A 16,300-nucleotide genomic window follows, 5' to 3' on the forward strand; every position below is an offset into this window, starting at 1 on the left:
GAGGCGCATGATTGGGGCAATTTTTACAACTGTGCCAGGATTCATTTAGACTTAATCAGGATTCACGGTCGGGGGCGGGGGCTTATTTGACACCCAAATATAGACGAGCTGCACAATTTGCAAACAGAGCTTTTCTCTTTGAGGTGATGTTTCGTGTTGACAAGTGATTTGTATTGACAACAGGATGTTCCCTCCACATGTTCCAGCACTCACACAACGCACCTGTGTTAATCTGATTAAGTGTGAAAGCTAATTCTAACTACATAATCGCAGCTAGTCCTAACTGGTCAATTAAAGATACAATTAGGTTTGTATTAAATATTCTGCACAATTTAAAATGCATATGGTCCATATAAACAAAAAAAAGTAAAATCAGGTCATCATCAGGTCACTGGCTGAGGTCAAAGTGCTGAAAGAAATAGGTGAGGATGTTCCAGAACATGCTGCCTTAAATCTAATAAACCACGAACAGCCATCCTCTATTTTAGCTCAAAAAAGGGTCCAAATATACGTGAGTTTGTTGCCATAATTTATCCCTGTTTGACACACGTCTTCTGAAGCTCAAGCTGCCATGTAGGTTTCACTCTGCAGAGATGGAGATGCATCAGGGTCTGCAGGATACAATAAGGATTGGTACCTGTGATTCAAATGCAATCTAATCTCCCGCATCCTTGAGAGGATTTCTATTGATCATCCTCTTTAGAAGACATATATTGAACTTCAGATGAAAGCGAATGAAGCAATACGGTTGTAGTTACAGCCACTGATTTTTGTATTAAGCAGATGAAGGTAAATAAAGGGAGAGTTGAGGTAATGAATTTTAAAGTGAGTTTTATGCTAATTCTGCAACGTTATTTCACCCCAGCCTGACATCAAAGTTTGCTCTAAGCTGTCACAAAAGTCTTTGCGTGTGGGTGTGTTGAAAAAAAGAAGAAAGACAAAGAGAGAGAGAGAGGCTCTGTTATCACATTAATTATTTCTTCACTCAGAGCCAGGGCACAGCAGATAGCAGAGTGACTGCTGAAAGGAACACTGCGAATAAAAAAAAAAAAAGCCAAGTCAAAAGTTTTCAAGTGCATAGCGGTGGCTTTGCTGTCAAAAATAAACTGAAACACAATGTCTTGCTGCGGAGCTGTGCAGTGAGCTGTGATCTGATCTGTCTGTGTTAAACACACAAAACACAGAACAGTTGGGAGAGTTGGTGGGAGACACACACACACATACATTTAAATTTCTCCCTCAGAGCCGTCCTCCTTTCATCCTCCATGTGATACCCCAGGAGCCGGAACACCGCCGCTAAAAATGAACATTAAAACAGGAGGGAAAACACATTGATCTGCCAGTGATTCGGAGACAGGGGAAAGAAGAGGAGGATGAAAATGAGTCCCAAGCGGTGGCGGACACATCCCAGCTGTGACAGCGGTCGTCATGGAGCAGCCACAGGACAGGAGATGCTGCTCTTTCCACTGGGATAACTTGATACCCAATTTTTCACCTCAGACGTGTGTAACAAGCACACACACAAACACACATGGACAGAGACATGACTCTGCATGCAGAATCCCATGAGTTCCTTGTTTTGTAAGTTTGTCAGTCTTGGGAATTCAAGGTAATTTCACACTGAAAAATACATGAAAAAGAAGTACTTCAGACGGATGAAGCCTCATATCATCTTCAAATAATCCTTTCTTACATTAAAAGTGTATTGGGAGGGGATCAAAAAATGTGCAAACCTATTCATTAAACTCATCATCTATCCCCCCCATGTCAGTTTTAATCTTGCAAGACACCAAGAATCTCTGCAATCACGTCCTGTAGTTACATCTTACTTACTGCAAGGCCCCTCTCTCTACAGGCCCAGCTGAAGTGCAGCATGTCCGCTGATGGTTTTCTATCGGCTTTATTGACCCTTATTTAGAGAAAAACAGGACCCCAGTCAGACCTTTACCTTTAATCAAACATCTTATTCAACACATTAAACAGTACTACAGTATTAAAAAGTGGTGTGCAGTGAAAATTGCCACCAATATGAACACAAATGATAAATAACCAAAATGGTAAATGGGCTGCACTTGTCCAGCACCTTTCTAGTCTTCTGAGCACTCAAGGCACTTCACACTACATGTCAGCATTCACCCTTTCACACACATTCGCTAAGGCCACTCATCAGCTAATCATTGCCTCACTCTCACGCAATTCTGGGTTCTGTATCTTGCCCAAGGATGCGTCGGCACACAGACTGGAGGAGCTGAGGATCCAACTACCAACTATCCAATTTGAGGACGACCTACTCTAACTCTGAGCCACAGCTGCTGTAATAATGCTACAACTTCCACCAAACAGTTTATAAACGAATTTGATTCCTATGAATAGAAAGGAGGGGGCACCGGTTTAGTGGGTAAATCGTCGTCCCCACTCTCTCTTCCCCTGTTTCCAACACTATCCACTGTCTTCTCTCTATCAGTAAAGGCATAAAAAAAAACAGTAGCACTGCTTGTTCATAAAAATTAGTCCCACAGGCTGTAAAATAGCATAATCCAGGTGTGTTAAAGTGAGGTGTGTCCAGTTTGGGTCTTTTGTTAAAGCCTTTTAGCCAAAAACATTTTGCCACTTCACAGCAGGAAAAGAAAAAAAATATGTGATATCTGGGACACTGGAATATAACTAACCAATAATGCCATTTAATTTAATTTTTCTTATTTCCTTTTATAAAAATCAATCACTGAAACTGGTGGATTATCCCATTATGCTTCTGTTAGAAAAGCTGAACTGAAAAGCTTTGAGTTGAGCAGTGATGCAGGAAGCGTCACATCTAGCTCGCTGCTGCCACCTGCTGCTCAGACAAAGCATGACCACCATAACACCAGAGAGAAACCCAGACAAGTCTTAATAATATAGGTATATATTTATTCATACGTACATATTCATTTATATCGGTTAATTGTAAAAAAAAAAAAAAAAAAAAAAAAAAATGAAAAAAAGAAAAGGAAGAGATTTACAGTAATTATATGAACTACAGTCATTGTCAAAGTTGTTTTTGAAATTTCTCAGGCGTTCATCTACCACCTGTAGATTCACCTCTCGCGCTCTGTCCTGATCCTCTACCAGACTCCAGTGTTTGGGACGCGACTTGTATGAAACACACGGATCGAGTTTGTATTAGCTCGACTGTGTAAACTTGTGTAAAGTGTGACAGAAGAAACACTGTGATGAAGAATAAGCCTGCTGTTTTGCCTTGTTGAGACTGTAGTGTATTCTGTACCTTGAAATGACTGATGACAGGTTATTCCTTTGTACACATAAAACCATCAGGAGTGGGTTGACTATTATTACCTGTAATCCATTTAAAGTGTTTGCATTGAAAGCACATGTTGTAAGCTACACTGATGACTCAGCCTGTGCCGCCCGCGCTGTGTAGAAGAAGGTGTTACAACCAGATTCCTATTATAAATCCTGTCCCCTCCAGTTAACCGTCTTAACCCCGGAGCACAGTGACAGAGCACATTAGATATCTCCGCCATTTTGACTCTTAGTTGTTCCCTAATCCCCCCTTAAACCCCCATTCAAACAAAACAGATCAGGCTGGATTACACTGGATTCATCTCAGCGTGTATTATCCGGCCTGCCGTAGCTGTCAAATCACAAACTGAATGGAGTCATCATAGAGTCTTTTGCCTGTTGGCGTGCATCTTAAAGCAGAACGGGGGGACATTTGAGAGCGATCAACATTCCACACTGGGTTTCGGCCTTGTATTTGAGCAGGGTGCATTATGGGAAGGGCGATTTCAAAAAGCAAGGCATTAAAATTAAGATGAGGAAAGCACGCTGAAGGGAGAAAATTGGATTCTGCTTAAGTGGCACACAATGCCTGATCAGCCATCTCGAGGAACTTCTCCTTGATGGAAACATTCATTATACATACATCATGACCTCCTCCTCCTCCACTCACATTTAAAAAGTCCAACTTAACATTTATTACAATTGCACTGGCGCCACAACTTCCCCTAGACAAAGGCTACACTCTGGACATTTAGTAACAATAAACTCTTAATAAAAACACAAACACCATCAGATCAAAACTGAGGACTGGAAGAGGACTCAAACTCAACTTGGAGACACTGAACTCATGACTTCAAACACAAAGCAGGCGCAATCCAAACCACACCAAAACAGAAAAGCAAAAGAAGAGAAACGGTAGAGATCCAGAGGAAACCAGAAAGAAAAGCAGTAAAAGACACATTTAAAAAATGAAAGGGGAAGAAAGAGACAGAATAAAGCAGGTGCAAGTGCAGGAGAAGATAATCCATAAGAAAAGGCTTCAATACTTCATAGGGCAGGGGGCTGAAGTCAATGGCAGCCCTCCATCGTGACGAAAATCATTCCATTGTATCAGCAGGCCAGAGTCGTGTGCTCAAGATTCAAGATTCCTCTTCGCAGTGACTCAACCAGTCTGATCCGGTCTCTACCTCCAGCAGCACAACTGGTCCCAGACAGACAGGGGGGGGGGGGGGTCACAGGTGGCAGGGCGTAATAACTCCGTCACTCCGTCCCCTGCAAGGCCTCATGGGAGTTGAGGAGTCGCCGATGCCACTGTGACGTCAGGGCACGTCCTCGTCAACTCTCACCGCGTGTGGTTCGCCAGTTCCTCGTCCTCGGAAACCGTCACCGGCGTGAACACAAGAGCGACTGAATGAAATCAAAGCGGCTAAATGAAAACAAACCAACTGAGAAATAGAATTACTTTGATTGTTTTCAGTTGGCTTTTTCTTTCCATTGTCCGGGTCTGAGCGAGAATTCATGTAGTGATGTCAGACCTTTTTTTTTTCTTCTTCTGTCAAATGAGCTGCTTTCACAGGCCGGCATCAGTTCCTCTGTCAGATAAATAACCGGCTCAGTCCAGAGCTTCTTACACACATCCGTATTTTAACGAGCATGTGTGAGCTTCGCCATAGTTCCATCGACAACAACCTCACATCATCTCCTGTTGCTTAGCAGTCCCGACTCTCTGACTACATAGTCCTCGAATATTTACAGTTAGACTTTAAAAAACTAGAGGTGTTACATGCAACATTTGGCATCTTCTCGAGTCCCCACTTGTAAGTCTTAATTGGTGTCCACTATTAGAAAAATATTAAACTTTGTCTTTTGTCTTCTTCGATACGTTGAAGCTTCTGATTGTAACAGAGACAGAGAGAGGCGAGGCTTCAGGTGCTGCAAGCTCAGTGTGCGCATGTCTTACATTTGAGAGATGGCCGTCTTTGTAAAGTGTCTTGTCATTGCTTTACTGTAAGTGCAAATAGATGCTTTTTTTTTTTTAAACAAACAAAATAAATCACTTTCTCATCTCGTTATGCTTCCTGCCGCTTTCCATGTGTGTGTTTGGGGCGTCGGCAGTTGACCGGCTGCATTGCTTCCCCTTTTCGAAATGAACAGCCTGCAGAGCAAAGCGAACACGGGTCTTACTCGAGTGCAGTTCTTGTCTGGAGGTAGCTGTTACGTGACCTTCAACACCGGGGGAAGAATATGAGAGAGGTTAAAGATGTTTTAACCTTTTCTGTATGACTGTGTTCTGTCTCAAAGTGCTAAAGAGTTTTTGAAGATCTTTTCGTGTAATGCTATAAAAACTTATTTCGTACTTCATTTGATGAAGAGTTAAATCAGTGGCGACCACATCTGATTTTTACATAACCCTCTTTGTAATACTGGCTCGTCCTCTGAACACCGAGCAGGAATGTTCAGACATTCCTCTTAATCTGTCTGTGCATGTGTCTGCATATCAGCTCCATCAGCTTGTGTAAAAGCCTTTTGTGTGACTGTGTGGTGGCGAGATTCGGGACTGTTTTTGGGAAAATTACCCGAGACCCTGTAGCGTTATTTGGCTCTCTCCCTCTCTCTGCAGCTCCAAAGGGGGGGGACACACCAGCATGTACTCTCTGACAGAGGGGGCCAGGAGGGGGACAGCAGGTCAGGGGTCAAGTGACGGGCTGTGGGGAGCGTGTACTAGGGACACAGGGGGAGGGGGTTGTTGTCTTTACATCATAGCAGGACACAGCAGCGACAAAACCTCTGACGGCTGCCCCCGACGGAGGGAGGCGGAGTGATGGGAGCGAAGTATGCATGCACTTTGATGTTGGGCAGATGGGTCTGTGGAGAGAAGGAAAACAGATGGACAGTGTTAATGGATCATACAGATACTTGGAAAGCTGCATTAGGTACAGAAATACATCTGTATTTATCTTTATGTGAAGTCCCCTAAATACTGTCAAAACTTTTCCACACTCCCCCAGTCAGTCTGTGATTCATTACATGTTCTGGATTCATTTCTATCAACATTAAAGACACGCATGAAGCTGATGAGCACAGTTCTCTGTGGACACTCACTGCTGTCAAGAGACAGTCTGTATTTCACACTAAAGTTTGGATTCATCACTTCTCGTGGGTGGATCTGTGACTCCAACCCCTGAGTTTAATCAGGACAAAATGTATGAATCATCGGCTGACATCTACTGAGAACTTTCTCCTCTGTAGCTTATCAGGATCACAGGACAAGTGAATATCTGTATTAAAGAAATCTTTCTTTGTCAAGCATATGTGAGAGTTGATCCACTGCAGTCACACTTCTTATCGTGTTCCACTTAAAGACCCCCTCCAGTGAAAATCAAGAGTTTAACCTTGTAAACATCTCCATGTGGTGTTTTTCATGCGCTGCAAAACAGACAGGGACAACATAAGCAGTCATCTGCATGGCTGGGCCTGTCTGCTTTTAAACTGCAGTTTACCAAGGACAGGCTGAACAACACGTTTTCAGATTGGCAGGTTTGAGACGTCACAAACCTAAGGAGCCAATCCCGTAAATGGACGGGGTGACGCTACGCATATCATTATGTGTAACCTATGGCACCTAAGTGCTTTGAGGAGTTTTCTCTAAAACAAATAAGTTGTTTTAGAGAACTTCCTCCTTAAAGGAGCAATGCGCCCCTGGAAAAAGCCAGTCAAAGCTGGTGTTTGAAGCAATAATATTTGAAATTGCCGCCATAGCTGGAGAGAAAGTTGTACAAACAGCTCCTTGTTTCGGTCTGCAGTCTACATTTCAAACCTGACGTACGAGACATGACATTGGAGGCAGGCGTCCTAGATTGAGGTAGTGTAGTTTAGCGAGCTCCCTGGCCTCCGCCAGATGACGCGTTTTACGTAGTCTGGTGGAGGTTTTCCAGGGCCCATTGGAGAAGCGGATAGCGTCCTCCAAAGACACAGAGCAATATTGCATTTGTTTTCTACCATAAGGGCATTAGCTCCCCATAATAGCGTGATAGGACTGAGGTTGAAAATCGAACTGGCCCTTTAAGCTCTTAATATAAGTGCTGAAAGTATTTCTCTTTCTTCTTCCAAGCTTTTCAAGACTGACTTCTTGTTACTGCCACCTTTTGATCTGTGAAATAGCGAGAAACCCCTTTTCAGAAATGTATGGAGCAAGTCAGAACTGCTCGTGGCGCTACTAGAAGTTAAAAGACTGGGAACCTTTAATAAAGTTGCCTGGACTAGGTGGGTTCATGAGGATAGCACTATGATGTGACTTGAAGAATTCAACTTGGCCCCAGAGTAACATGCGCAAGTTCACACAATGGATGTTTACGTAGACTCTTCATATGAATCAGAGATGACTCATTCTTACTAGCCCACACAACTCACCCTTAGTCTCTTGATGCCGGCGCGGGTGATCTGCTGGCAGTCGTAGAGCTCAATGCGATCCAGACTATGGCAGCTCTTCAGGTGCTCCAGGGAGGCGTCTGTGATCAGGGGGCAGTTATCCAGCTCGATCACCTCCAGACGGTCGTGAGCGCAGGGGCCGCTGCCGAGGTGTCTGATGCCATCGTCGGTGATCAGCTCACAGTGAGAGAGACTCTACAGGTTCACACAGGAGGGGGCTCCATTACTCAACTGTGTGCTTAGATGAGCTGTGACTTGTTGCGTGTAAATGCTGCTTAGACAAAAATATGCTTTAGAGACAGGATCACACTCACCAGGACTTGCAAACGAGGGCAGTGAATAGACAGCTGGATGAGCGTTCCATCTGTGATCTGGCAGAAAAAAAAGCACAAACATGTCACAAGTGAAGTCTCCGTACAAGAACAACTATCTGTGGAGCTCGGATTGTTTGTTTACCTGCACACATTCCTCTAAATCCATCTTCTCAAGCTCATGACAATTCTGCAGCAGAAGGAGACAACAAATGGGGAGATTATGATTTCTGGGAGCGAACTTCAGACATCTGAATCAGTAAGCGAAGAGTCAATGCAAAGAAGAGCTTTATGCCACACTCACCCTTGCTAATGTAGTGAAGCCCACGTCTGTAAGCTGAGAGCAGCGAGCCACTTCTAATATTCTGAGGGAGGAGCAGAGAGTTATACAATGACATCACTTACAGTATGTTACCTATGGGCTTTAAACTGTATCTACAGGAGTATGGTTTGATTCATTCCTCTCCACAATCTTAATTATTCAAGTCATCTATACAAAAGGATAAAACAATCAAATTAATAATTATAATTTACAGAAATTGAAACGCATCCATGCATGATTTTAATTAAAAATGGGTCTTTAAATCTTGATCAATTTCAACCATTGTAGAAAAGTCTTCAAAAACAAGGCACTACATGAACCTTTCAAAATAAAGCCTGTCAATCAATCGGAGATAACGCTTGTAATGAGGCATTAAAGTGAGATCACTTCTCAGGTTTAGGTGGATAATGACTCATGGTAACAGTAAAACAGTCGGATGTTCAGATACATTCAAAGACTAAATATAAAAAGTAGAAGAAAAAGTATTTAAAGGTCCTGACAGGGTCTAGGAAGTGGTGCACAGTTTACTTCATATTGAGGTTGTGTAAATTCACCTGAGGCGCGGGCAGTTCTGTCCCAGCGCGTGCAGGATGGCGTCTGTGATATTGGCACAGCCCGAAACGCACAGCGACTGCAGGCGGTGACAACCCCTGCAAATTGTGATGAGGCCCTCGTCTGTGATCTGCTGCTCACACAGAGAGAAAGTGTGTGTTTGTATGTGTGGTCGCCTCAATCCACAATCCACAACCCAGAGAGGTGAAACATGCTCACTTTTCTGTAGTCAATTGCAGCTATACATAAAAAGCAACCAATGTATGACTTAACAGATATTCATTTGCCAATTAAGGAGTCAGTTAATGAAAGACATCTGAGAAAGCTCTGTGGAGAAGAGGCAAAAGAACAAACAGTAACTGTTACTGTACTTACTGAGCACGTCTGCAGGTTGAGTGTGACCAGCTCTGGACAGTGAGCCCCGATATGCTTCAGAGCCTCGTCCTCTAGCTGTGGAAGAGATGAACAGAGGGAAGAATTTTACTCATTGTCTGACTACTTCTACTTTCACTGTTGCTGATATAAAAGGTCGTTCAATACGTTAGAAACACTTCCTGGCTAACACGGCGCTTTGTTTTGTCTTTGATTAATGATCTGAGGAAAAAAACACGGCTGTCTTTTCACACCGTTATTTTGACAGTTCATGAAACAGGATGGCGCTTTATGAAGGCGTTCGCAAATACTGTAAACAGCGTTTGGCATGCCTTTCCTCAGAAACATCCTCTGTTGCACAGGATGTGATGCACTTTGCAGTAGCTGCAACTGTGTGGAATGAAAATAAGAGGAACTTGGTGGTTGGTGTGATAAGTACATATGACGAAACATGCGAGAAAGCAGAGCCTACTTAAGTGTCTAGTTAAGCCACAGAAACTTTGGAATCAGATCAACAAAACAAGCCGCTTTCACTTTTAGTTTTAGACTGAATTAAACCTTCAACACCATCAACCCTTGTCTGCACCTGCCATCCATCATACCTGTGTGCATCCTTTGAGGAAAAGGCCTTTGAGTCCAGGGCATGAACGCACCAGGGCCTGGATGCCATCCTTGGTGACCTGGTCACACCAGGAGATGTTGAGCTGCTCCAGCAGGGGACAACCCTCACTGACAGGAGGAAATTAGAAAGGGGCAGGTGAGAGACGGGGAAAACGTGAGGAGATAATTGCAAAAGAAAACAGCAATGAGAGGGATGATGGGGAAATCATCCTGATGTTGTGTTAAAGAAGCTTGTGTACAATCTGCATATACAGTATTATCACATGTCTGAAATATACTAATAGAGAAACTCAATGAGGGATAACATCCGATTGAGGCCACACACCTGAGAGCTTTGAGTGACAGGTTTGTGATTGAGGTACAGGAGGCGAGGTCCAGGTGCTTCAGCTTTGGACAGAACTTACTGAGGCTGTTACACGTGCTGGAGGAGAGCAAGACATTGAGTAGTTTAACAAAGCAAAAGCGGCATTCTGTTGCATTGCATCCTGGGTAAACGCACATACCTGTCTGTGATCTTTGTGCAGCCGTTTAGACTGAGCAGCTCGATGTTCCTGCAGTTCTGTGAGAAAGTCCTACAGAAATAAGCAGACATATATTTATGTGTTGGCAGTCAAACGGAAATCAATTCTATATTTCATAGAGCCAGCAAGTTCAGTTTAAGTTCCTCGCCAAACTCACCTCAAGGCGCTGTCACCCACACCCAGGCAACCCCGCAGACTCAGCTTCCTTAGGAACCCCCCACATCGCTTTGAGATGTTCTCCACCACCCGGCCCTGCAACAACAAACAACACACTCAGCCTGTTGGATTTGCTCCTCTGCCTTATTTTAAGAAATGTGGGAAAAAAAGAGTGAAGTGTAAAGGTGCACAGCATATTGAAGATACAGTTAAAGTGACCAGACTTCCTCACCTCAATGTCCCTCTGAAAGTCAAAGAGGTCGATGCGTTGCCAGTTGCTGCCATCCAAAGCCAGAACGTTCCAGGACTGAGAGCAGGGAGGGAGAAACGCATGTTTAGTGTCATTACTTTTCAGGACATACAGTACAACGAACACATGGGGAACGCACACTTAAAACACATGGACAAACAGGAACAGTCACGCACACACGCATACACACACACCTTGTGAACACAGACTCACCCGTGAGACCTGGGCACAGCGACAGAGTGTCACCACATCCAGAAAGGAGAAGATTCTGGAAGAAAGACGGGGACTGTTTAGGGACCCTGATCCTCGCTGCCAGAAGCTTTCTCTTTACATCACCCTCAACTCACCGCTGCGTCTGCTTCCACTCACAGCACAGGGGTGCGAGCAGATCAGCTAATATTGTCTTTGACTGTCCGCGGGTTAGATGTGTTTACCCAGTTTGCGGGATAGACGTGTTTACTCAAAGTTGGGTCCTCTCGCAGAAGACAGGCAATATTTTTTCTTAAGAACAGAGCTGTATACGAATCATTTCACCCTCAATGCAGCAGAAACTGTGTTAGGATTGAAGCAGGGACGCAGCAGGTCCCAGCGCAGCCTCACAAATCAGGGCGCTGGACCCGGCAGGCAGCACAGAGTCAGCAGCCGCAGCAGAGGCAACTTGGCCAGAGAGGCCGAGGCTTGAGTTATGGCCTTCATTTTCTGTTTGCTCAGGGGCTCTTCAGTTTTTTTTTAACCTCAAATCAATTTGATTGCTTCATAGCCTCAAGCATCTGTATTTAATTACAGCTTGAGCTTTGGGGAAGCAGAGAAAGGGCGGGGAAGGACGGGACGCTGGCATCCTGTTGGTTAGTTAAGCTGAAATGTTTGCTTAAGGGCAAGTTGGTATACAGTAGCCCATATGATTGTGACATGGACAGGCTAAGTGTATGACTGTGTTTGAGAGTCATAGAGGGAGGAGGGTGGTGCGAGGCAAATTGTGCGTCTATGTATGAATGAATGGGCTGATCGGGAGTGAAAGCACTGAGTGCGGGGTCGGCAACATGCCATTTTTGCTCGCAAAAAGCCCTGCAGTCCGTCTGATTGAAGTGTTTTGAAATGTCACTCACCGTAGCAACAGTTCCTTGGGCAGCTTCTTATTGATGACTGCCTCGTCGCTGTTTGTGAACATCTGAAAAGGGTGCAGAGGGATAATATTAGTGCTTGCAGCCTGTTGTAACGTGGCTGGGGCCCCCTCGATCCACTCAGCTCACTCACGAGTGGCCCCAGCTCAGACGCAAGGATGAATGATGGTTATCTCTTCAGCTGGGATTGATTTAATGTCAAGTCTTTGAAACACAAAGGGTGACAGAAGATAAAGCAGCACATGAGATGGGATTTTGTGTCTTGTGAGAAAAATCAGGAAAATGGACTTTGTAACGTTGACTTCTGAACTGTGATGTCCTCTGCTGATGTGTTATCTTCTGTCCTTACTTCCTGTGTTGTTTAACACTGTTAGTTTTACACTAGCATAAACAGAAATCAGATACAATATATCCACAAATCGCTCCAGCTTCTGCAAACAGCTAATGGATTTCCACACAAATTATTGCATGCCATGTGAGTGCAAATGCTTGCCTGTAATCCACAGAAAAGGCCTCAGAGACAATAAATCGGCATTTTTTCAGATCAAGCTACTTAGAAACACACACACACACACTTATTAACGACTCCCATGATGTGCGAAAAATCATCCTAGCAAAATGCAACAGTTTGAGACGATGATATTTGATGGCTTCCACACAGTCACAAGACAAATGAAGCAACATCTGGCCCAATCCTTTTCCTCCATAGATTTAGAAAGATAAATCTAAACCAGGGACAGGGTAATTGAGGGGCGGGGGCTTTAGTGTGTAAATAAAAAGTGCAGGATGGCACATGTTATTCACAAGAAGCAAACATCTGGGACAACATCAACAAGGAATTTGCAATTTGCAAGTCCTTATTTGCACTCACACACACAAATAAAAGATATAATAAATGGGTCCTAACAGAGTATACTGTGTGATATTTTGATAATGGGTGTCAAAGCTAAAACCACATTCACAATCGCTTCAGATTTTGATGCACTTAAACAATCCTATTCATCAGCTAACAGAAAAAAACCTGACAGGTCGGCCTGTTTAAAAATCCAGTCAGCTCTGGGTCAAAGCCTCTCTATGTCTCTGATAAACATACTAACTCCACTCACTCACACACACACACACACACACAGCTGTCTATTCAGAGGCTGCCTGCCAGCGTAGATGTGTAAAATTTTGAGGGAGTAAGAAGGGACAGACATTTCGCGTTTGGATTTGGGGCAAATTGACTCTGACAACTCGCTTTCCACGGCGCAACTCTCTGGCCAAATAATCCAGGGCCATTTCCAAAGAACCAGATGCGCATGGTCAACGGGCATACACTGTCCCCTTTTGTACTCTAACATGAAATGAACCTGATGCTGCATGAATGTGAGCATTATGTTTTCTCCACTGGTCAGCTGTAGTCAGTGAAGCAGGCCTGGCAGGAGGTAAAGCTGGGTAAGCTGTAACCTCCAGCTAGAGATCATTGTAAAGCAAAACAAAGTGTGGGTATATTTTTAGAACACTTTTTTCATGTTGTTTCCTAATATGACCTTATCCTCAGATTAAAATTAGATCAGTCGGACACTTATAACTGTGATATACACTATAAAGCGATTTTAAATCCGAGGCTTAATGGGTAAGATACTTAGTTCATCCTTTGCTACACGAATGTATTTAAGGACAAGTGATACATCAAATACTCAAGGAACAAGCCAGCAATTAAAAGACTGTCTTTGCCTAAAGGTTTGTGTTATGCTTCTACAACCCTTACATCAATAAACCGAATTATACATAACAGTGGTAATTTAAATCTCATTATGGTTATTATTTACATATTCCTTTTAAGTTGGAAATTCTGTTGGGCTTCATTAATGCCAGTCTTCTTTTCAGTGCTGTAGTCTTTTGTTAAGAGCTGGTATACAACAGATCAGTATCTACCGCAGAGCAGTAAAGCCAGAGAGAACGAAAGAGAGCATTTCTGGCAATGCCTGTCAAAATAAAACTCTCAGCAGAATATACAGGCTGGTAACGGGTTTTTACACTTTGCTGTATGTTCTTATGACAGACAGTTATTACTTTTGATCTGAGGCTTTCTCAGTCTCTCTGTTATACCTACAGAGGTCATGTAACTTATGAATAAACTAGCCTGTAGGTTTACAAAATGCAAGGGGAATGTATTATAAACATGTCAAAAATAGCATCTTCTTCCCCTCAAAAAAACAAACAAACAATCAGGACAGTGCATGTAATAATGTGACACTAAAAACCACTTTGACTTGGGATAATTATAATGGTCATAGTAATGAATGTGCAGTTTATCAACATTTGTTTGTAATCTTTAAATAACAAAAGCCTTTTGAGGATGGACAGCATGGTGACTCTTTGATAATAAATTTACAGTATGCTAAACTCGACTGTATCACACTTATTGTGCTAGTCGTAAAATGTATTGTCTGTAAATGTCTGAGACTTGGTAAAATAATAAGTGTTTAAAATTAGCATTTCGTCAGAATTGTTATAATTACACACAGGACAGAGCCAGGCCTTTAAAATGAAAATAATAAAATAGATAGATGATAACAATTCTCACAAAAAGCTACTGGACGGGGCCCCCCCCCAACAACGACGAACTAATGTTTGCTATTATTTTGAAGGCAAAATCAACCCACTTCCTGTTTTCTCACTTCCGAAATCCAGTTACCTTGACAGGCAGCTCTACCGCAGCTGTCGGGCCAGAAGGTAACGGCTGAATCTTCTGAGTCGTCAGCTGTTGCACCGTTAAAAATAAATAAAACCAGACACAAATCCCACGCTAGCTGGGGATTAAACAACACCAAGTGCTCAGGCTACACCGCCCAATGTCACTGGCCGGATACAGAGTATTTCAGAACAAGTTTTCACCAAAATATTCAGCTACGTTTGCGGCTTTGAAACAAAGTTAATGGTAATTGTTGCAGAACAACGCCGTAGTTTATGTGTGTGTGTATACATGCTGCCCTTATTCTATCAGTGGCCCAACGGTTATGGTGTGGGTTACAATGTGGTAGCTTCGGCCTATTTGTTGATATTGCTGTGCTAATATGGGGTGCATGTAGCAGACACAACCCCAAGGCCCCCACAAGCGCAGCGGCCATGGATATGCCATAATACAATCCAGCTCTTCAGACAACCGAACAAAAGCCGTATAAAATAAAATCACAACAGCAGGTATAATGGGAGTTATATGAAAGGCGTCAGCTTCTTTTGCAGTCAACAAGTTCCCTTTCCTTATAAATAAGATAATTTGTGGCGGTGCTGTCCTCGGCGTGCTCTGTTACGATAGCCTCGGTGTCTTTGTTTTGACGGCGCATAGGGGAAGGTGGACAACATTTCAGGACCTTTAAAACCTATCTATGCCTTGATTAAAAAACACGACAGGGTTAATGGAAAATGCCGACTTGTGGGCTCGATGATACGACATGCCAGGCCTAAGCTATAGCCTACTGTATTAACAAAACAACAGCGTTTGACCTAATCCCAAACATTGACTGCGGAAGAGCTGCATCACCATGAGCGCAGTTTTCAATATATACAGCGACATTCATGATGCAGGCCCAAATCCTAATGTGTCTAAAAGCTACATTGAACATGTGGCAGTGGCTGTCAGGTTACATTGATGGTCAACTCACCTCAAACCGACTCCGTGAAACACCGTTTACTTCCTTCCCCATGTTGGACGCTGGTTACCGACTCAATGAATTCGGTGCAGGCGAAGTAAAATGCAGATACGGGCCCTCTTCCGTCCGCTTCCCCTCTACGACTATCATGCTACCGTCCTCTCGGTAGCTCCTAGGCTGCGATGTCGTTGTTTTTCGGCCTGTAACACAAACGGCAAGACCCTCGGTTGATTCTGGTAAAATATGGGCTACAGGCAGCAGCCAGCCAATAAGCCAGTTCTCTTATCTGCTCTGCTCGCCCTCACCTCCTCCTCCCCCTATACAGCTTTCCATCCATCCACACAATAGACCGACAGGAATAGGATCTGGCAGCCTAAAATGGAGCTGGTACTACGCCTACATCACTTAGAAATAATAAATATAAAGAAATTGCGCCGAGGCATGTATTGCCCAAACACAGAAACTACTGCCCTACTTACTTATTGGCTGGTCTTTTAACCAAAGCTCACTGTGCGGGCCCCGTGTAAGCTTATGGTAAAGATAAACAGCAAAGTGGGGTGCCCACCTTTTTTGCAGCCCACGAAGTACGCAAACCTGGCAAGAGGGTACAGGAATTAGGGAAAAATAGAGCATGTATTTTTAATAAGTTAGATACCAGGCCATTGTAAATTCTGACATCATCAATGGCAAATAGAAATAATTTTAAATTGAACAGTGAAGATCAAGCTA

General features: G+C 43.5%; 1 protein-coding gene across 1 annotated transcript; it reads right to left on the bottom strand.

The window, feature by feature from the left end:
* Positions 1 to 2,905: 2,905 nt before the first annotated feature.
* fbxl20 (F-box and leucine-rich repeat protein 20) lies at positions 2,906 to 15,897 on the bottom strand. The gene is made up of 15 exons (XM_069676155.1): positions 15,584 to 15,897; positions 11,919 to 11,980; positions 11,026 to 11,080; positions 10,795 to 10,869; positions 10,564 to 10,658; positions 10,389 to 10,457; positions 10,211 to 10,306; positions 9,867 to 9,993; positions 9,268 to 9,342; positions 8,895 to 9,025; positions 8,323 to 8,383; positions 8,164 to 8,208; positions 8,022 to 8,078; positions 7,690 to 7,902; positions 2,906 to 6,144 (listed from the first exon to the last, which is right to left on the bottom strand). Exons 1-15 carry the CDS (start codon positions 15,623 to 15,625, stop codon positions 6,037 to 6,039), a joined length of 1,311 nt encoding a protein of 436 aa, XP_069532256.1. The 5' UTR covers positions 15,626 to 15,897; the 3' UTR covers positions 2,906 to 6,036.
* Positions 15,898 to 16,300: the final 403 nt, after the last annotated feature.

This window comes from Semicossyphus pulcher, unplaced genomic scaffold, assembly GCF_022749685.1.
Source record: "Semicossyphus pulcher isolate SPU_LCO1_2020_fin unplaced genomic scaffold, fSemPul1.0.p SCAF_25, whole genome shotgun sequence".
NCBI lineage: Eukaryota > Metazoa > Chordata > Actinopteri > Labriformes > Labridae > Semicossyphus > Semicossyphus pulcher.

What these genes read in the sequence shown, in the direction of transcription:
- fbxl20 (XM_069676155.1), bottom strand. Translation starts at nt 15,625, where the DNA reads ATGGGGAAGGAAGTAAACGGTGTTTCACGGAGTCGGTTTGAG. An exon ending in CTGTCACTCAAAGCTCTCAG is followed by an intron (nt 9,994 to 10,210) that starts GTGTGTGGCCTC and finishes TCCTCCTGTCAG; the next exon opens with TGAGGGTTGTCCCCTGCTGG. An exon ending in TCCTCAAAGGATGCACACAG is followed by an intron (nt 9,343 to 9,866) that starts GTATGATGGATG and finishes TCTCTTCCACAG; the next exon opens with CTAGAGGACGAGGCTCTGAA.